The sequence below is a fragment of the Babylonia areolata genome, chromosome 6 (assembly GCF_041734735.1).
Source record: "Babylonia areolata isolate BAREFJ2019XMU chromosome 6, ASM4173473v1, whole genome shotgun sequence".
Classification (NCBI taxonomy): domain Eukaryota; kingdom Metazoa; phylum Mollusca; class Gastropoda; order Neogastropoda; family Buccinidae; genus Babylonia; species Babylonia areolata.
Window position 1 is genome coordinate 51,390,291 of NC_134881.1, and position 20,687 is coordinate 51,410,977.

The window sequence follows — 20,687 nt, forward strand, 5'->3', positions numbered from 1 at the left end:
ATATTGTATTCTCATTGCGGAATCAGTTAGGCATTGGGTTTCTGATCCTGTATTCTTCAGTGATCAGGGTTTGAGGGCATAGGAAAGGTACTTTTCTGATTTACCTGGCTCCAGCCAGGTGTGAATGGGTACCTGACTTCAGGCAGGTGTGAATGGGTACCTGGCTCCAGCCAGGTGTGAATGGGTAACCAACTTCAGCCAGGTGTGAATGGGTGCCTGACTTCAGCCAGGTGTGAATGGGTACCTGGCTTCAGGCATGTGAATGGGTACCTGACTTCAGCCAGGTGTGAATGGGTACCTGGCTCCAGCCAGGTGTGAATGGGTACCCGACTTCAGCCAGGTGTGAATGGGTGCCTGACTTCAGCCAGGTGTGAATGGGTGCCTGACTTCAGCCAGGAGTGAATGGGTACCTGACTTTAGGCAGGTGTGAATGGGTACCTGACTTCAGCCAGGTGTGAATGGGTACCTGACTTCAGGCATGTGAATGGGTACCTGACTTCAGGCAGGTGTGAATGGGTACCTGACTTCAGGCGTGTGAATGGGTAACTGACTTAAGGCAGGCGTGAATGGGTACCTGACTTCAGGCATGTGAATGGGTACCTGACTTAAGGCAGGCGTGAATGGGTACCTGACTTAAGGCAGGCGTGAATGGGTACCTGACTTCAGCCAGGTGTGAATGGGTACCTGACTTCAGGCAGGTGTGAATGGGTACCTGGCTTCAGGCAGGCGTGAATGGGTACCTGACTTCAGCCAGGTGTGAATGGGTACCTGGCTTCAGGCAGGTGTGAATGGGTACCTGACTTCAGCCAGGTGTGAATGGGTACCTGACTTCAGGCAGGTGTGAATGGGTACCTGACTTCAGGAAGGTGTGAATGGGTACCTGACTTCAGCCAGGTGTGAATGGGTACCTGACTTCAGGCAGGGATTGTTAAAAAGCTGCAGAAGGAGGGGATTGGCTCTGTCTTCACATGTTGAGCCCTAGACAAGTGGATATGAAACCACTGCCCCTTTGGCCATAAAAATCTCTGGGACCTTCAGTCCATATTATATAAAGTTGTGTCTGACTAGGACGCAGCTGCAGTCCTGACTATCTTGGCTAGGATTTGATAATTGTGGAGAGTGGCCTGCCCAAGTTACATCCCCACACTCTTTGCCAAGAGGGCTTTAGGACAGTCAGCACTGGGATGGTCCCTAAAGACCAGCTAGCCCCCAAGGCTGCAGCATGAAGAGCCAGTGCAATCTTGCCTTACAGTCTGAGAGTCACAGTCCACAAAAGACTATGCTGTACTTAGTGTTAATGAATTCCCATTGCAGATGAGAAACCATTGATCATACAGCTCTCACTTTGCTGTTTGCCCGACTGTAAGTTAATGTCATTCCGTGATATATATGCAGTCTGGACTACGCTGTGTTCCCCCCTGTGGGGATGCCAGGAATCTTTCAGTATAAATAGTATCCCTGCCTTCTGGAAATTCTGTGCTAGAAATTTTAACTTTTCTTATTTCTGCCTTTTTTCTTCCTTCACTGTTGTTTGCTTTTTCCACTTTCCCACTCCATTCCCCTTTCGTTTTTTTTTTTGGGGGGGGTTTGTTTTTTTAGCCAGTGTCGTTTCTCTTTTCCACAGCTGTGCTGTTTTGCTCTGGCGATTAGGTAGTGAGATTGTTAACACTTGGATGGGCACTAGCTGTCCATTCTGCAATATTACTTGCCAGTATGGCCTTTTTATGTATTTTTTGTTTGGCTTTGAAGTATAACTTTTTCCTTTTTTTTTTTTTTTTTTTAGGATTTTTTGTAATCTGGAGACGGATAAATTAAGAGGGAAGGACTGACCTGGTCAGCACAGCCTCGTCTTATTTGCCCTAAGGAGCTAAAAGGTTTAACATGATGTATCATGAACTGTGTTTTGTAGCTTTAACTTAATGGCTTTTCTTTTTAATGTATGTGACAGTTTTGTGTTTAACGTAGTTGAACCTTTATATTGTTGGGCAGTTCCGCTGAGACGTACAGCAACAACTGATATTTTATTCTGAAAAAAAGTTGCGGCTGGATCATAATTATATCATTATTCCATTGCAGTTGAACACACTGTTAATTGGTAAACATAGGTGAAGTTTGACTGGAGATGGTTAGCTAAAATTGCTAATTTTTAGCAGAGCTTTGGCAAACACTTCTGCTCTCTTTCGTGAACAGTGCTCACCCCTCAACAGTTTCGTGTTTAACACAGTTGAACATTAAATTTTATACAGTTAGGCAGCAGCCCTGATACAGCACTGAGCAGTCAGCTGGACTACAACTACAAGCAACAGTGACGATAAAAACTGCTCTTCATTTCAGCTGAACACGTCAGCGTCACGCCTGCTGGTGCAGGAGCCGGTGGTGGAGAAGCTGACCCACAAACTGCGTCAGCGTCTGGAAAAGGTGCGTGTGGGCAGCAGCCTGGAGAAGAACAACGACGTGGGCGCCATGGCGACAGAGGGCCTGGCTGAGACCGTCGGGCACGCAGTGGACGAGGCCAGGCAAGAAGGTGCACAGGTAAGGTCACATGCACACAGGGAAGAATATGCACAGGTAAGAAGGTGCAAAAGAAATGAAAAGGTGCACAGGTACGAAGGTGCAAAAGAAATAATAAGGTGCACAGGTAAAAACATGCATTTGTAAGAACATGCACAGGTAAGGTGCAAAGGTAAGAAGGTGCAAAAGAAATAAGAAGGTGCACAGGTAAGAACATGCACACAGGTAAGAAGGTGCTAAAGAAATAACAAGGTTCAAAAGAAATAAGATGGTGCACAGGTAAACAGCCTTCTCTTTGTGGTCGGGGCCAGAATTTCCCAGGTGATATTCAGTTATCCTGCTGACAAGTCAATAAAAAAAAAACCAACTCCTCTATTTGTCCCCTCCAAATTTCTACCTTCCCTCTTTGACAAAGAGACAGTCAGTGAAAACAACCACTGGTGTAGCAATGACAAGTTAGCGGACAGGATTCATTACATAAGTAGTATGTTTTACAGAAAAGAGGATTAATTGTTTTGTTATTGACAGAAAAAAAAAGAAGAAATAAACAGTCCCAAGAGAATTTCGAGATAAGGTTTCCTCAGTTTGTATTATTTGTTGAATACTCCTTGCTTAGTGAAACGGGGAAGAGGGAAGTCTGATTGATCAGTGCTGTAGCTGACTGCTCATTCACCTTTCCACTGACAGGTCACAACGAGAGTGTTGTCCTTTGGCAAAATTCTGTATAAGAAATCCACTGGGACAGGTACACAAATATGCCTGCACTCAAGGCCTGACTAAGCGCGTTGGGTTAAGCTGCTCGTTGGCATCTGCCTAGCAGATGTGGTGGAGCATATATGGATTAGTCCACACGAAGTGACGCCTCCTTGAGAAACTGAATCTGAAACTCATAAGCAAATGTTTCTTTACTGTTGTTCATGTGTTAGATTTTGATTCGCATTTTCTCAGAAATGTTTGATGTACTTAGATTTGGAACAAAAGCATCTGACGTTTATTGGTTTTGATGATACGAGGTAGGGGAATGGTTGGTAGACAGTGTTATATCATATTCATTGCTTAGTGAAGGGTGGGCAGACAGTGTTATATCATATTCATTGCTTAGGGAAGGGTGGGCAGTGTTATATTCGTTGCTTAGGGAAGGGTTGGCAGACAGTGTTATATCATATTCATTGCTTCTGGCGTGTGTTCATGGACAGCTCTGTACTGGCTCTGTGTCAGTTGGCTGGACCATGAACTATAGGAAAAGAAAATATTTCATCACTTCAAGGGTCCTCAGATAATTAGGTCACCATATGGTTCAAATCAAGCAGTCTCAGAGCAGCTGGCTTGGCAGGGTGGGTGACTGTCATTGGGGAACAAGGAACTCAACAGCTGGTCGGTGTTCTTGCTGCTGTTTGTCAGCTGACATTTTCCACTTACGGTTGGCCCTTGTGTGTAAAATGAGGTCACAAAGACTGATCTAGATTTAAGGTAGAGTCTGTGGTGTTCAGTTTTGAAGCTTTGGGTGTTGGATATTTTTGTCTTTATTGAACTCACTGTGGGTGTTAATATTTTTGTCTTTATTTAACCCACTTAGTAATGCCAGTTTGCTCCTTTGACTTTCCCCAGAGACGACCCATTTGTATGGGTAAGAAATAAAATTGCCCCAAAAATAAATGTCAGAATTTATGAACTGAAAACTTCCCAACTGATCAGTAACATAATGAGGTAGTTGGGGACAAAATTTTAAACTTCCTCCCTTCTTATGGTATTATACAGTGAGATAATGAAAGTGCCTATATTTTTTGTTTGAAATTTGCGCACACTGATGACTTGAAAACAAATCTAGGAAAGCACACAGAGTTTGAGACAGATTAAATTCTAAATATTATATAGCCACGATAGGGCCCCTTTGTCTAATTCTGTTGTCTGCCTTGTGACTGAGATGAAGCTGGGTCAGATGCCATAGTTCACACACACTGTTCACATGAACCAGTCACTGCGAAAATAACTCTCCAGCTCAGGAGCACAGCATTTATTGGTTGCAGTTGAGAGACTGAGTGGAAAGGTCAGTTAGGATATTCTTAGTTCATAACGTCATTACGCAAATTAGGTGCGGCTCCAAAAATTAACAAGAGAGGCAAGGCCTTCAAGACTCACTTGTGATAAATTAAGTCCCCTAGCATTAATTACAGAGTAATTTCCCTTTTTTACTATCTGCACCAAAACGTTTGCAAAATAAATAAAAATTCCATGCTTAGCAAAAGAAGTTCCTGTTTGAACAAAAAATGATAATAATGACTCCTCTTGTTGTTGTGTCAGAATAAGAGGTCAGAGTGCAAAAATATAAATATAACAGTAAATGCAGTTTGCATATAATTAGGCTTCTTTTTTTATTTTTTTTTGTGCCCATCCCAGAGGTGCAATATTGTTTTAAACAAGATGACTGGAAAGAACTGAATTTTTCCTATATTTATGCCAAATTTGGTGTCAACTGACAAAGTATTTGCAGAGAAAATGTCAATGTTAAAGTTTACCACGGACACACAGACACACACACACACACACACACACAGACAACCGAACACCGGGTTAAAACATAGACTCACTTTGTGCCAGGTTGACACGATGCGTATTGCTCTATGTGTTGCAGGTGTATCAGGCCAGCACTTTCACCTGATGTGCCAGGTTGACACGATGCGTGTTGCTCTATGTGTTGCAGGTGTATCAGGCCAGCACTTTTACCTGATGTGCCAGGTTGACACGATGCGTGTTGCTCTATGTGTTGCAGGTGTATCAGGCCAGCACTTGCACCTGATGTGCCAGGTTGACACGATGCGTGTTGCTCTATGTGTTGCAGGTGTATCAGGCCAGCACAGCCGGCTGCAGTGGAGGCTGTTTCTATCCCCCTACCTTACTGGTTGGGGTCCAGACAGCCTCTCGGGTCGTCTATGAAGATGTAGGTTTGTTCTCAGCTTGCCTGTTTCTTTTCTTCTTCAGAATTTACCATCCCTGTCAGTTAAAAAGAGTACTTAGAGAAATCCGTGCTTTGACAAAGCTTTTTCAACTAAGCAGAAATAGGGATGTGTAAAAGATAAAAGATATGTCAGTAAGTGCTTATGATGGAATTTTTTATTTATAGCATCCAAACGTAGTGCTCATCATGGTCATTAAATCATCTCTCTTTTTTCTTTTCTTTTTTGTGGGGGAATCACAACAAGGCAGATTAAAGCAAACAGAATGGAGAGGGAGATTTGCAGAGCTATAGAAAGTGTGAATTTGAATTAGTTCATTAGAAGTGGATATACTTGAATTCACATCTGCGTGCTGTGAAAAACACAAACCCAGTTTTTCCAAATGTTTTTCATGTGATAAGAAACTCTAGGGAGAGCTGGACAGTACAAGGTCTTCAGAGAAGTTAATGGTTAAAATGTTGAACGTTCAATCTGATGGTCCTAGGTTGATATACTGGCCACGATGTCTGGTGGGTTATGGGTGGAGCGTTCACATTGTTATCATTAGTGTTGTTATATATTATTCACCAGTGTTGATCCTACAAACACCTGACAGGGGTTGGGATCTCTGGGCACCATAAGCATTCATATTGTTATCATTAGTGTTGTTATATATTATTCACCAGTGTTGCTCCTACAAACACCTAACAGGGGTTAGGGTCTCTGGGCACCAAAAGCGTTCACATTGTTATCATTAGTGTTGTTATAACACACACCCTCACGCCCACCCCACAGATCCCCGGCCCGGTGGTGAACCTGCTCCCATTCCGCACGGCCAAGGAGGCCATGGCCATGGCCAACAACTCAGCCTTTGCCATGGCAGCCAGCGTGTGGACGGAGAATGTCAGTCTGGCTCTGGAGGTGTGTGGGGGGCTGCAGGCAGGCACGGTGTGGGTCAACTCCCACAACATGGTCGACGCGGCCGCGGGGTCCGGCGGTGCCAAGCAGAGCGGGAGTGGGCGTGTTGGGAGCCGCAGGGTGTGTATGATGTGTGTAGTGCGTTAGTGGAGGGATTGGTGGGTGTGTATGATGTGTGTAGTGCGTTGGTGGAGGGATTGGTAGGTGTGTATGTGTGTAGTGCGTTGGTGGACGGATTGGTGGGCGTGAGTAGTGTGTTGGTGGAGGCATTGGTGGGTGTGTATGATGTGTGTAGTGTGTTGGTGGACGGATTGGTGGGTGTGTATGATGTGTGTAGTGTGTTGGTGGACGGATTGGTGGGCGTGAGTAGTGTGTTGGTGGAGGGATTGGTGGGTGTGTATGATGTGTGTAGTGTGTTGGTGGAGGGATTGGTGGGTGTGTATGATGTGTGTAGTGTGTTGGTGGAGGGAATGGTGGGTGGGTGGGTGTGATTTAGAGAATAAGAGTGGGGGTGGATGTGTTGGGAGTGGCAGGGTGTGTATGATAATGAGTGTGTAGTGTGTGGGTGGAGAGATTTGTTGGATGGGTGGGTGTGAGTGAGAGTAAGAGAGAGGGGGTGGATGTGTCTGCTTGATAGCTGGATGGTAGCTGGGTGTTCTTACATTGTTGTTCTTAACTAATCAGTTTCTTGAACTTTTTCTGGCTGTGTGTGTGTGTGTGTGCGTGTGTGTTTGTGTAAGCACACATTTGTTTGTGTACAGTGTGTCATACATGAATGTGTGTATATTTGTGTATATGTAAGTTTTATTGTAAATCTGTGGGATCCCTGTCTAGAAGTTTTTGAGCCAATCTGCGACATTATTGTGAATGTTAATGTCGGGGGGTTATTATCATTAATGTCTATTTCTTTACTTGTGTAAGGGTTATTATTGTTAATGTTTCTTTACATGTGTTAGCGTTATTATTGTTAATGTGTTTCTTTACATGTGTAGGGGTTATTATTGTTAATGTGTGTTTCTTTACATGTGTAAGGGTTATTATTGTTAATGTGTGTTTCTTTACATGTGTAGGAGTTGTTATTATTAATGTTTGTTTCTTTACATGTGCAGGGGTTATTATTGTTAATGTCTCTTTCTTTTCATGTGTAGGCATTGTTATTGTTAATCTGTATTTTTTTTATGTGTGTAAGGGTTATTTTGTTCACAAGTGTCTGTTCACATGTGTAGTGGTTGTAATTTTTAATGTCTTTGTATATATGTATATATGTGTGTGTATGTGTGTGTGCGTGTGTGTGTTTTTTTCTGAGTATGTGCACCCATTGAGTTCACTGTCTGTATGTGGATTAGTCTGCAATGTCATCATTAATGTGTTTCTTTGTGTGTGCAGGTTTTATAATCATTAATGTCTGTTTCTTTACGTGTGCAGGGGTTATTATCGTTGATGTCTGTCTCTTTATGTGCATAGGAGTTGTTTTTGTTAATGTATCTCTCTTTTCATGTGCAGGGTTTATGATCGTTAATGTGTGTTTCTTTAACGCGTGTAGGGTTTACTGGAGTACATGCAGCCATCTTGGACAGAGCGCACTTCAGGAGCGGGCAAGGTCAACCTGGGGTCGTTTGGATCCACGGTGGCTCCCAGGCCGTCGGACCAGTCTGTGGGCGGTGCCGGTGACTCTCCCCAGTAAGTGGTGGCAGGGGGGGTGGGGGAATGGGGGTCTGATTGGAATGGGGTGTGTGTGTGTGTGTGTGTGACTGCAGGCATGTGTGTGTGTTTATGAGTGTGCTTGCATGAATGTGTATGTTTTTATGAGAGTTTGTGCCGGTTGATCACAGGGCCTTATCTTGAGCTTCCTCACTGGCTGGCTCTTGTTGAAAAGACTATCATTCTGCTGCTGTGCTGTCGTGGTCATCATCATTAACAGTGGGAGTGGTTGTAAAATGACAGAGAATGGAAGGACCATTTCATAGAAACAAAAACATCAAAAATCCTTCTTTTTTAAAAGGGTCGTGCTGTTTGCATGCAAGGGACCATGTGTGTGTGTGCACACAGTCAACAGGACATACAAGCTGTACAACAGGGGTGTACATTTTTTTCTTAGAAATTAAGACATTGATCTGTGTACTTTACAACTGCATTAAAAGTATTCACTCAAACACCCCCACAAATATACACATACCATTTGAAACATAAGTAAAAGAGGACAATTAAAAGAGATCATGCCATACAATGAATCAAGTAATCTATCAGATAAAAAAAAAAAAAAAAAATGTTAGAAATAAGAAATAAAGATAACAATAACAACAGTAAAATGTAGACAATTTAAACACCCATACACACACATACAAGCATGCACACAGATCAACAAATAAAGCAAAAAAACAAACACCATTACGTGATTAAACAGTTCTTACTAAAACATTCCCCATAGAAACATTTGTATATGACATTTATGGATAAAAATTGGGGAGGTGGGGGGGGGATGTAAATAATTCACACACACACACACACACATAGAGGTGGGGGAAAAAAAAGAGTGTGTGTGTGCACAGAGTGGACAGGACCTACAAGCTGTACTACGGGGGTGTACAGAAGCGGCCGGACGGCCAGTACTCCCGGCCGGTCATCACGACGGAGGGGAAGGTGGTGGGTCAGGTGTCGGAGGCCAGCCGCAAGGACGTGCGCAACGCTGTGGAGGCTGCGCAGAAAGCTGTGGCAGGGTGAGGACAGTGTGGCACTTAAGCGTGGGAGTTTTTTTTTGGGGGGGTGGGGGCTTGATCCTGCTTATTGAAATAAGAGCTGAATCAGACTGTTTAAACCTTTTGTGTGTAAAATAGTATGTAGTTCAGTGGCTGCTGGTTATGTACATGAGGTTCTATGCAGGTGGGGTTGTTTTTTTGTGGTTTTTTTTTGTTTGGGTAGGGTAGGTTTGTTGTTGTTTTTTTTAAGTCGTTTTCATCGGGGGGTGTTGTGTTTTTGTGTGTTTTTCTTTTTTTGTTGTTTTTTTGCCTTTTTTCTCCACACAGTATCTCCCCTCAATGTTTTGTTCTCACAGTACTGATGTGAGTTTTTACTATCATGCAGACAGCAAGCTGTTCCCGTAGTATGACTGACCTCTGGCATGACACACCTGTAGTATAACTGACCTGGGTCGTAACGGACCTGGGGTATAACGGACCTAACAGACCCGTGATATAATGGACCGGTGGTACAACAGACCTAACAGACTGACATAACGGACCAGTGGTATAACAGACCTGTGACATAACGGACCAGTGGTATAACAGACCTGTGACATTAACAGTCCGGTGGTATAACAGACCTGTGACCTAACAGACTGGTGGTATAACAGACCTGTGACATAACAGACTGGTGGTATAACAGACCTGTGACATAACAGACCTTTGACATAACAGACCTGTGACATAACGGAACTGTGGCAAAACAGACTTTTGGTATAACAGACCTGTGACATAACGGACCTAACAGACCTGTGACATAACAGACCTAACAGACCTGTGGTATAACGGACCTAACAGACCTGTGGTATAACAGACCTAACAGACCTGTGGTATAACAGACCTAACAGACCTGTGACATAACAGACCTGTGGTGTAATGGACCTAAGAGACCTGTGGTTAACAGACCTGTGGTATAACAGATCTTTTACATAACAGACCTGTGGTTAACAGACCTGTGGTGTAGCACACCTGTGGTATAACACACCTGTGGAATAACGGACCTGTACGTGTGCGCGCATGGTAGTGCATGTTTATGTGTCTTGTTTGGGTGTGTGGGGGGAGGATGAATAATTTGCTGATGTTTTTGTATCATATGTTCAATTTTTTCCTTTTTGATATTCATGTGTGTGTGTGTGTTGGTTTGTTTTTTTAAAAATTTTATTTATAAATGCCTAGGGCTTATTTTCAAGATTTGTCCTAGATGCTCATAATAATTATAATAAATGTGTGTGTGTGTGTGTGTGTTTCTGTGTTTTTTGTTTTTGTTTTTTTGTAAACGCCTAGGGCTTATTTTCAAGATAGGTGTAAATGCTCATAATAATAATGATAATAAATGTGTGTGTGTATTTGTTTTTTTGTTTTTTCTATTTGTAAACGCATAGGGCTTATTTTCAAGATCAGGCGTAAATGCTCATAATAATAATTATAATAAATGTGTGTGTATTTGTTTGTTTGTTTTATTATTTGTAAATGCCTGGGGCTTATTTTCAAGATCAGGCGTAAATGCTCATAATGATACTAATAAATAAGGGGGGGGGGGGTTGTGTTTTTTTTACTATTTGTAAACAGCTAGGGCCTATTATTAAGATTAGGCATAGATGCTCATGATAATAATAAATGTGTGTTTTGTTGTTGTTTTTTTTCTATTTATAAATGCCTAGGCTTTATTTTCAAGATGAGGCATAAATGCTCATGATAATAAAGTGATGATGATAATAATAAACATGTGTTTTGTTTTCTATTTGTAAACACCTAGGGCTTACTTTCAAGATAAGACATAAATGCTCATGATAATAAATTGATGATAATAATAATAAACATGTGTTTTGTTTTCTATTTGTAAACACCTAGGGCTTACTTTCAAGATAAGACATAAATGCTCATGATAATAAATTGATGATGATAATAATAAACATGTGTTTTGTTTTCTATTTGTAAACACCTAGGGCTTACTTTCAAGATAAGACATAAATGCTCATGATAATAAATTGATGATAATAATAATAAACATGTGTTTTGTTTTCTATTTGTAAACACCTAGGGCTTACTTTCAAGATAAGACATAAATGCTCATGATAATAAATTGATGATGATAATAATAAACATGTGTTTTGTTTTCTATTTGTAAACACCTAGGGCTTACTTTCAAGATAAGACATAAATGCTCATGATAATAAATTGATGATAATAATAATAAACATGTGTTTTGTTTTCTATTTGTAAACACCTAGGGCTTACTTTCAAGATAAGACATAAATGCTCATGATAGTAATAATACTAATAATGATGACAATAATGGTCAGGTGGAGCAAGCGAGCGGGCCACAACCGGGCCCAGGTGCTGTACTACATAGCAGAGAACCTGGAGACCCAGAGGGAGCAGCTGATGCAGTGTCTGTCGTCCATGACGGGGCAGCCCGACGAGGGATGCCGGGCTGAGGTCTCCCGGGCCCTGGAGAGGCTGTTCTTCTGGGCCGCCTACTGCGACAAGTACGGGGGCTCTGTGCAGGTGTGGTGGACGCTTTTGTTTTGTGTGAGGCTGTGTGTGGGTATGGTGGATGTTTTTTTTTGTTTTGTTTTGTGTGAGGTTCTGTGTGGGTATGGCGGATGTTTATTTTGTGTGGGGACGGGTTTTTTGTTTTGTATGAGGCTCTGTGCAGGTGTGGGGATGGGGTTTTTTTGTTTGTTTGTTTTGTTTTGTGAGAGACTATTCCGGTGTTGACAGAGGGTTTTTGTGTGTGTGCATGAGGCTCTTTGCAGATGTTGTGGGGGCGTTTTTGTTTTCATGTGAGGCTCTGTGCGGGTGTGGGGATGTTTTTGTTTGTGTGAGGCTCTGTGCAGGTGTGGAGATGTTTTTGTTTGTGTGAGAGGTGTGGGTTTGTTTTTGTTTGTGTGAGGCTCTGTACATGTGCGGGGATGTTTTTGTTTGTGTGAGGCTCTGTCCAGGTGTGGGGATGTTTTTGTTTGTGTGAGGCTCTGTACAGGTGTGGGGATGTTTTTGTTTGTGTGAGGCTGTGTGCTGTTGTGGGGATGTTTTTGTTTGTGTGAGGCTCTGTGAAGGTGTGGGGATGTTTTTGTTTGTGTGAGGCTCTGTGAAGGTGTGGGGATGTTTTTGTTTGTGAGGCTCAGCGTAGGTGTGGGGACTTTTGTTTTGTGTGACAGTAAAATACAATATTGTAAAGTACAGCGCAAGAAATTTAATAAGTTATCCAGGATACGAAGTTTTTGGCAGCAGTTATAGACAAATTTACCAAAGATTCTTTCAGTATCAGCTGACTGGATTTGATAAAATTTGGAAGTTTTTTTGTTGAATTTTGTGACCAAATTCTTCTGTAGTTCCTTTGTATAGTTTGCAATCATATAAGAAATGATATTCATCCTCAGTTGTGGTGAGGCATTGATAAGTCGACATGACAGCCGATTTGCCTGTCGGTTGTACCCTTTCAGTCAAGAGTGGTAATAATACATTTTTTTGTTTTTTGTTTTGTGTATTACATTTTGTCAAGGATGATTTTTCTGTGTGAATTTCAGGCTGCTCTCGCCTGCAGAGAGTGTGTCACCACAGTGCAGCATGTTTTGTCTTTTTTTTCTTTCTTTCTTTCTTGCAAGTGTAATTGTTTTACTCTCTGACGGGATTTTTCTGACAGAATTTTGCCAGTGACAACCCTTTTGTTGCCCTGGGTTCTTTTGCGTATTGCTAAATGCATGCTGCATACGAGACCTTGGTTTATCACCTCATCCAAGTAGACAAGCACCACCCAGACCATGCCTCAAGGTGTAGTGAAGGGGCAAGGTGAAAATCCTGGTCCCTTTGTGGGACTCAGATGCATGCATACGGTTTCAGTTTCTCAAGGTGGCGTCACTGAGTTCGGACAAATTCATATATGCTACACCACATCTGCCAAGCAGATGCCTGACCAGCAGCATAACCCAACGCGCTTAGTCAGGCCTTGAGAAAAAAAAAGATAAATACATAAAAAAAAAGAGCTACTACTAATAATAATAATTTGTATAAGGCGCAAAAACTTGATGAAGTCAACTATAAGCGTACAAAAATAAATAAATAAAATAAAATAAATAATAAATAAATAATAATAATAATAGAATAGATAAATAAATAAATAAAATGAATAAATAAAAAAGATAACAATGATGATAAATGAGCAAATAAATGTAAAAAATGCAGACACACATTCACACATACACACACATATGCATAACAGATATGCACCAAACATGCAGTTTCACAGATATGAAAGCATGCATACAAACCACATTGACAAGAGTTACGGTCACTTTGATTATTTTATTTCAAGTTTGTTTCTAGAGCACTGGTTTTTCCTTTGTTTTTCATTATGGAATAACCTTGTCGTCTTTTTTATTTTATTTTTTTTACCCAGGAGGTTCCAATGTATGGGAGAGTGTACGAGTCGAATGAGGCGGTGGGTGTGATCGGAGTGGCCTGCCCTGACTCCCAGCCTCTGTTGGCGTTTGTCTCCCTGTTTGCTGCGGCCATTGCCCGGGGCAACGCCGTGGTGATGATCCCCAGTGAAAAGTACCCCCTGGCTGCTGCTCAGCTCTATCATGTGAGGTTTTTGCTTTTTTTTTTTTTGGTATGTTTTGTTTTTCTCAGTGTTCTGTAATTGTTGGGGCAAGTGATTTGAGTGGCTTGGATTGCTTGCTTGTTTGTTGATGACGTGTGTGTGTTCCCTGTTCAAACCAGGCTTAGTGTGAAAAACAAATTATGTGTGTCAGTGTGCTTTTTTTTTTTTTTTTTTGAAAGGGGGTGGGGTGTTGGAGAAGAAGTGTGTGCTGATGGCATTTCTGTGTGCATGTGTTTGTTTTTTTTGTTGTTGTAGTTTTGGGGAGAGTGTGTTGGGGTCAGGGGTGGTGGTGAATGGGAACGATGGTGGTTGAGTGATTCTGTTTGAAATAAGTGAGAAAGAATTATGAAGCTTCATCTTTTTTTCCTCTGTGTTTGAAATGCCTGTAAAATAAAGCTAGAGAGGCAGGAAGAGTATTGTTTTAGTCTTAGCCATGCAGTTATCGTATGCACTGCTGTTGATTTTCCTTTTTTTAAAAAAAAAAAAAAAAATAGCATCTCTGTCACAGAGACTGGGATACACGTCCATCTGCTGTTTGAGAAGAAGAAAAAAACTTCTGGACAAATAGTACTGGAACATAGATGGAAGTAGTTGTTTGTTTAAAAAAAAAAAAAGTCCTGTATTACCGCTAATGGATGTACTATCTATATCTATCTATCTATCTATCTATCTATATATCTATCTATCTATCTATATATAAGTTGCAGTGTAAGTCTGACTGGAAAGTTCCTTCCATTAAGCAAAAAGGCTCCAGCTGTATATACAGAGATGCCAACTGTTACAACTTCGCTGTATTTTGTTATGCTTGATCGCAGTTTGTTCCGACGTTATGCCAATGTCAAAATTGTTTGGACAAGTTCATTTTCGACAACATAGCATGGTCACAGGCTTTCCTGTCGTAACATTACTCAGACGCTCTAGACCAGTCGATCAAAAGGTCAGGCCTGTCACTACTAACTTTGGCCTCACATGATGATGCTCAGCTAATTGCGTGTGTGTTTACATTGAAACAAAATTGAGTGGACCAATCAGCTTAATCGTTTGCCTGAACAAGAGAGAACGTGGCTGAATCAAGTTGTGTCTCAGTCAGACAGCCTTTGCTCAGTGGATTGCTGATGTAGCTCAGAGTCTGAGTGTTCCTACCAAATTCAAACCTCCCAGATTCAAAATGTTTACCAAATTTCCTGATTGTTCCTACAAACACTTTACAAGGGTTGGCATGTCTGAAGTGTATGCAGCAGTGGACAATGAATGAAGAGCAGTTTATGGTTGAGCAGTTTTATCCTTGGTACTGAATTGTATTGCTCACAACAGACTTCTGTGTTTGAGGTTCAGGCTGCTCTTTCGGGAGGAGTGCTTCGTTACATTGTGGCCTCACCCTTTTTTTTCTTTTTTTTTTCTGACCACATATTTCTTTTCCAATCAAAGTGAATGTTTGTGTAGAATTTACACCAGGGACAGTACTTTTGTTGCTGTGGGTTCTTTTAGGTGTGCATGCGAGCACATGGGATCTCGGTTAATCATCCCATCTGAATGACTAGCGTTCAGACCATGAATGACCATCATTCATGGTCTGGTGGAGGGGGAGAAAACATTGGCAGGCATGGGATTCAAACCCATGCGTTCAGATCCTCTCACTTCCCAAGCAGATTCGTTCCACTAGGCCACCAGTCCACACGTATTCGTTGAGTCCAGCATCCAGGTGGTCTTCAGAAGTTTGTTCATTGACAGGCAGTCTCAGACCAGATCCATTAACTTATTTTTTTTCTGCCTGTTGGGTTTCAAAGTGGAAATGCCTTGAGAAGATCTGTGAAAGCTGTCGGATGTCAAGTACATCTCATTGGCAAGTGTCGACTAAAGCGATCACTCTCCTATCCCCCTTTCTCTTTCCACAACTGCACTGTACATGGTCCTCCTTCCTCTGTGCACAGCGCTTCATTTCCTCACAGATGCCACCTGTTACTATTTGGCCATTTTTTGTTACGTCAGAATTGTTCAGACGAGTTTATTTTACAACTACATAGCATGATCATATGCTTTCCTGTTGTAACATTACACAGACGCTCTAGACCTATCAGTCACAAGGCCAGGGCAGTCACTACTAACCGTGGTCTCTTGTGATGATGCTCAGCCAATTGCGTGCATTTTCGAGTTGAAACAGCATTGAGTGGACCAGTTAGCTTAATGGTAGTAGTTAAACCATGTTGCAGGTAGGCGCAAGTAATTGTATGCCTTGTAGATAAAACATACGTTTGCTGATGTGGTTCAGTCTCAGTGTTCCTATCAAAATTCAAAATGAACCTTCCAAATTTCCTGATTGTTCCTACAAATGCTTCATCACCTTGACATGGGTTAGCATCTCTGACCTGATTGTTGCTACAACACTTGACAGGGGTTGGCATCTCTGACCTGATTGTTTGCTACAAACACTTGACAGGGGTTGCATCTCTGACCTGATTGTTGCTACAAACACTTGACAGGGGTTGGCATCTCTGACCTGAATTGTTGTCTCAGGGCTTGGCATCTGACCTGATTGTTGCTACAAACACTTGACAGGGCTTGGCATCTCTGACCTGATTGTTGCTACAAACACTTGACAGGGGTTGGCATCTGACCTGATTGTTGCTACAAACACTTGACAGGGGTTGGCATCTCTGACCTGATTGTTGCTACAAACACTTGACAGGGGTTGGCATCTCTGACCTGATTGTTGCTACAAACACTTGACAGGGGTTGGCATCTCTGACCTGATTGTTGCTACAAACACTTGACAGGGGTTGGCATCTGACCTGATTGTTGCTACAAACACTTGACAGGGGTTGGCATCTGACCTGATTGTTGCTACAAACACTTGACAGGGCTTGGCATCTGACCTGATTGTTGCTACAAACACTTGACAGGGCTTGGCATCTCTGACCTGATTGTTGCTACAAACACTTGACAGGGGTTGGCATCTCTGACCTGATTGTTGCTACAAACACTTGACAGGGGTTGGCATCTCTGACCTGTCTGATGTTGCTACAAACACTTGACAGGGGTTGGCATCTCTGACCTGATTGTTGCTACAAACACTTGACAGGGGTTGGCATCTCTGACCTGATTGTTGCTACAAACACTTGACAGGGGTTGGCATCTCTGACCTGATTGTTGCTACAAACACTTGACAGGGGTTGGCATCTCTGACCTGATTGTTGCTACAAACACTTGACAGGGGTTGGCATCTCTGACCTGATTGTTGCTACAAACACTTGACAGGGGTTGGCATCTGACCTGATTGTTGCTACAAACACTTGACAGGGGTTGGCATCTCTGACCTGATTGTTGCTACAAACACTTGACAGGGGTTGGCATCTATAACGGTGCATCTCTTTCCTTTCCCCAGGTGTTTGACAGCTCGGACCTGCCAGGGGGTGTGGTGAACATCCTGACGGGGAACCGCGACCACCTGACGCGTGTCCTGGCCGAGCATCATGACGTGCAGGCCGTCTGGTACTTCGGCTCCCAGGAGGGGTCAAAGTTTGTGGAGCACGCGGCCGCAGAGAACCTGAAGCGCACCTGGGTGAACGACGGGAAGGCGAGGGACTTCACTGATGCCAGTCAGGGCTGCGGGGAGGAGCTGCTGTTCCAGTCGACACAGCCCAAAACCGTGTGGATCCCCATGGGGGAGATCTTCGCCAACTGAGGCTGGGGGCATCTAGGATTAGCTGGCTGGCCTCTTGTGTCTGTAAGTTGGGAATTGATTTCATTATTACATCCTGATTCATTTTCATCAGCTGCATCGTGATTTAGTTACATCCATAGTCATTTTCTCGTCAGCAGCTGCATTGTTTCAAGAAACAGTGCAGCCCCCAGACAGTGTGGATCCATCCCAAAAGGGAGAAATATTTGACAGCTGAGGATAGGGTGTTGTGGGCTTGCCTGCCACTTGTGTTTTGTATGTTGGAAATGAACTATTTACATCCCACATCAATATCAGCAGCAGCTGCATCTTTCAAGAAAAGGATGAAGACAATGTGATTGAAAAAGTAAATGGTTGCTAAACCTGTGGTCTTACATATGTTGGAATGAATGGCTCGGTAAGTCAGTTTGGGTGATATTCTTTTTGTGTGAGCTTATTCAGTTGGCAATGCCATATGTAAACATGTAGACGGAGTTTGTGTTCAATGAACAAACAATATTGCAGCGAGCATAGGTGGTTTTTATAGTACCTTGTACACATCGCCTTCTTACACATGCTTGTGCAGTCACTCACATGCATACTCAACACCTATGTTTGCATGCACACATACACACTTCCACATACATGCACGCATGTCCACACATGGTCAAGGAAAAGAACATACACATTTACCACTGCCTTTTCCCTGGAAACCCGTATGTATCAAAACTATCATATGTTGTTTACAGGTCTGTTCATAAGCATCTTGATTGAGAGGGGGGAAGATAAATGTGAACATCATATTTCCTTTTTGTCTGCTTTTAGACATGTTAGTTTTGTCTCGTCAGAGTTTGAAACATATTTTTTGCTGATTTGGGAAAGTATGTCAATTTGACTGCTTTTCTGCTAATAGAAATACACTTTTTTGGTGTTTTTTTGTGACCGGTTGCTATGTTTTTGTCTTGTTGGGAATCATTAAAGAGATTTTTTTTCCCCCCAGATGTATAGTGAATCTCTGTCCAAATACTGTTCTTTGTTATGTTTGCTTTCTTCTTTGTTATGAATATTGTGTTAATCTGGTCAATCTTCACCTTATAATTATTGTTGTGATAGTATTTCTTTTTCCTGAAATGGATCAGATATATTTTTAATAACCAATGTTCCAAGTATTCGGTGATAAACCTGGAGCTTTAAGGGGGGAAAAAAAGGAATAAGGGGGAGATGTACTTTTACATACAATTACCTGTTAGACTCGTCTAGTCTTCCTGTGTAGCCATTGTATTTATTCCAGAACATAGAAAAATGTGTCATTAAAAAAACAGATAAATTCTGTCTCTGATAAATTCCAATCAGTACACTTTACTGTCTCTAATGAATTCAGATCGGTACATTTAACCGTATTTCATACCGCAGTGAGAGCAGCATCCATCCAATTTCCATTACCTGTTGAGCATTTTGACATGTACATCAGCACACTGCATGTCCCTCAAACAGAGGCATAGTCAGACTTCATGTCGTTGGAGCAAAGAGAGAGTGATCATGAGTAAGCCTTGTCATGGAGGTGTTGTACAAGTAAAGAAAACATGTTGAAGAAATACCAAGTGATAAGCATAAAGACAGGAACTTGAACAAGGGTGGTTGTTTTTTTTTTGTTTTGTTTTTTTAAGCTGAAAAGAGATAATTTTATGAGAAACCAACTGTTCAGTGGACTCCACAAGCCAAGTCTCAGCCATGCAAGTTCCAGTCATTTTCTGAAGAGGAAAACAACTGATAGAGACTCCACGTTGAAATCTCAAGACACAAACTGATGGACGATAGTCTGAGTGTTTGCTTTACTTGAAATCTATGATAAATGCTATGTTTCTGTTTTTGAGCATTACAAGCAATTTTTGAAGGACTGGTGAATACAGACCAGGGACAGTATTATCTGCATTTGTGTCAGCAGTGCCATTTAGTGATTTCGCTTACTTTCCTTTTGTCTGGATGACTGAGCACTGAATGTTCAGTTGAGAAATGTCATTTGAAGGCCTTAAGTAATTGGAAAAAAACAAAAAGTACTGTTGTCCCCAAAAGGCCTGGTTATAACTCCCGATAGTCCAAAGAACCTGAAGGGTTAAACAGCCTGTCAGATAACACCAACGGCCACATTTAAAGCAATAACCTAACAATGACTGCAGACTCAGAAGATAAATTGCGTGTGGTAACACTGTTTAAACAGCCTGTCAGATAACACCAACGGCCACATTTAAAGCAATAACCTAACAATGACTGCAGACTCAGAAGATAAATTGCGTGTGGTAACACTGTTTGAACAGCCTGTCAGATAACACCAACGGCCACATTTAAAGCAATAACCTAACAATGACTGCAGACTTACAAGATAAATTGCGTGTGGTAACACTGTTTGAACAGCCTGTCAGATAACACCAACGGCCACATTGAAAGCAATAACCTAACAATGACTGCAGACTTAGAAGATAAATTGCGTGTGGTAACACTGTCATGTCTGTACTCTTCAGATTTGTTGCGCACTCTGCTACAACATTCCATCCGTTTGCTCAAGTTCGGGTCTTTCCCTCTCAGACCATGGGTTTGTCCTCTCAGAATGTGTGTTTTCTCCCTGTCCTCGTTTCCCCCTCACCATTTTCACTCGTCATGCCCAGTGACTTGACCTCAGTTTGTGCCTCCTGTGTTCATCCTTCCTACGGCCAACAGTCCAGTTCTTTGGGCAAAGTGTTGACCTAATTCTCTGTGTCTGTACTGGATTGACAATCAGTGTTAAAGGTTGCTTTTCTCATGTACATGTTGCTGTTGAAGAGGGACAATAGTTCTGCTGCTTCTCTGTTTACTCATTTCCCCTTACTTTAGGCTGCCAGTTCCACTGTGGTTTTCATTGCATTCATGCCAAAAAAAAAAAGTTATACTTTTGTACATACTGACAACCATGTACATGTGACTTTGAAAGTTGTTCCATCTATTGATTATGCATGCATGAAAATGGTCAATGATTAAAACTGAGCTGTATTTCACAGTTTTTTTTTCATTTGTTCTGTAATTAAACATTTTCCCTGAAAGTGATATTGAACAAATGTGTGCGTTAGTGCTTGCATGAGGTGGTGAATGTGTGTGTGTGTGTGTGTGCATGAGAACATGATATCAGCCTATTCAGTGTAAACATGATAACTTGGACAAAGTGTCGGACACTTCCATTCACTTCACACCAACCACCACCTCACACTACACAGCTTCACTTTCTCAAGAAGGCATCACTGTGATCAGACAAATCACACCTGCTTGGCAGATGCCTGACCAGCAGCATTACCCAA

The 20,687-nt window shown here is 42.1% G+C and overlaps 1 protein-coding gene across 1 annotated transcript in view; it reads left to right on the forward strand.

Annotated features, from left to right (window-relative positions):
* LOC143283132 (aldehyde dehydrogenase family 16 member A1-like) overlaps positions 1 to 20,437 on the forward strand; it is a 35,651-nt gene extending 15,214 nt beyond the window's left edge. The window contains exons 7-14 of the mRNA XM_076589272.1: positions 2,335 to 2,532; positions 5,351 to 5,449; positions 6,240 to 6,482; positions 7,906 to 8,042; positions 8,912 to 9,079; positions 11,404 to 11,608; positions 13,500 to 13,685; positions 17,086 to 20,437. Coding sequence (XP_076445387.1) covers positions 2,335 to 2,532; positions 5,351 to 5,449; positions 6,240 to 6,482; positions 7,906 to 8,042; positions 8,912 to 9,079; positions 11,404 to 11,608; positions 13,500 to 13,685; positions 17,086 to 17,385 — 1,536 coding nt within the window. The 3' untranslated portion in view covers positions 17,386 to 20,437. The remainder of the gene's footprint in view (positions 1 to 2,334; positions 2,533 to 5,350; positions 5,450 to 6,239; positions 6,483 to 7,905; positions 8,043 to 8,911; positions 9,080 to 11,403; positions 11,609 to 13,499; positions 13,686 to 17,085) is intronic.
* The last annotated feature ends 250 nt before the right edge of the window (positions 20,438 to 20,687 follow it).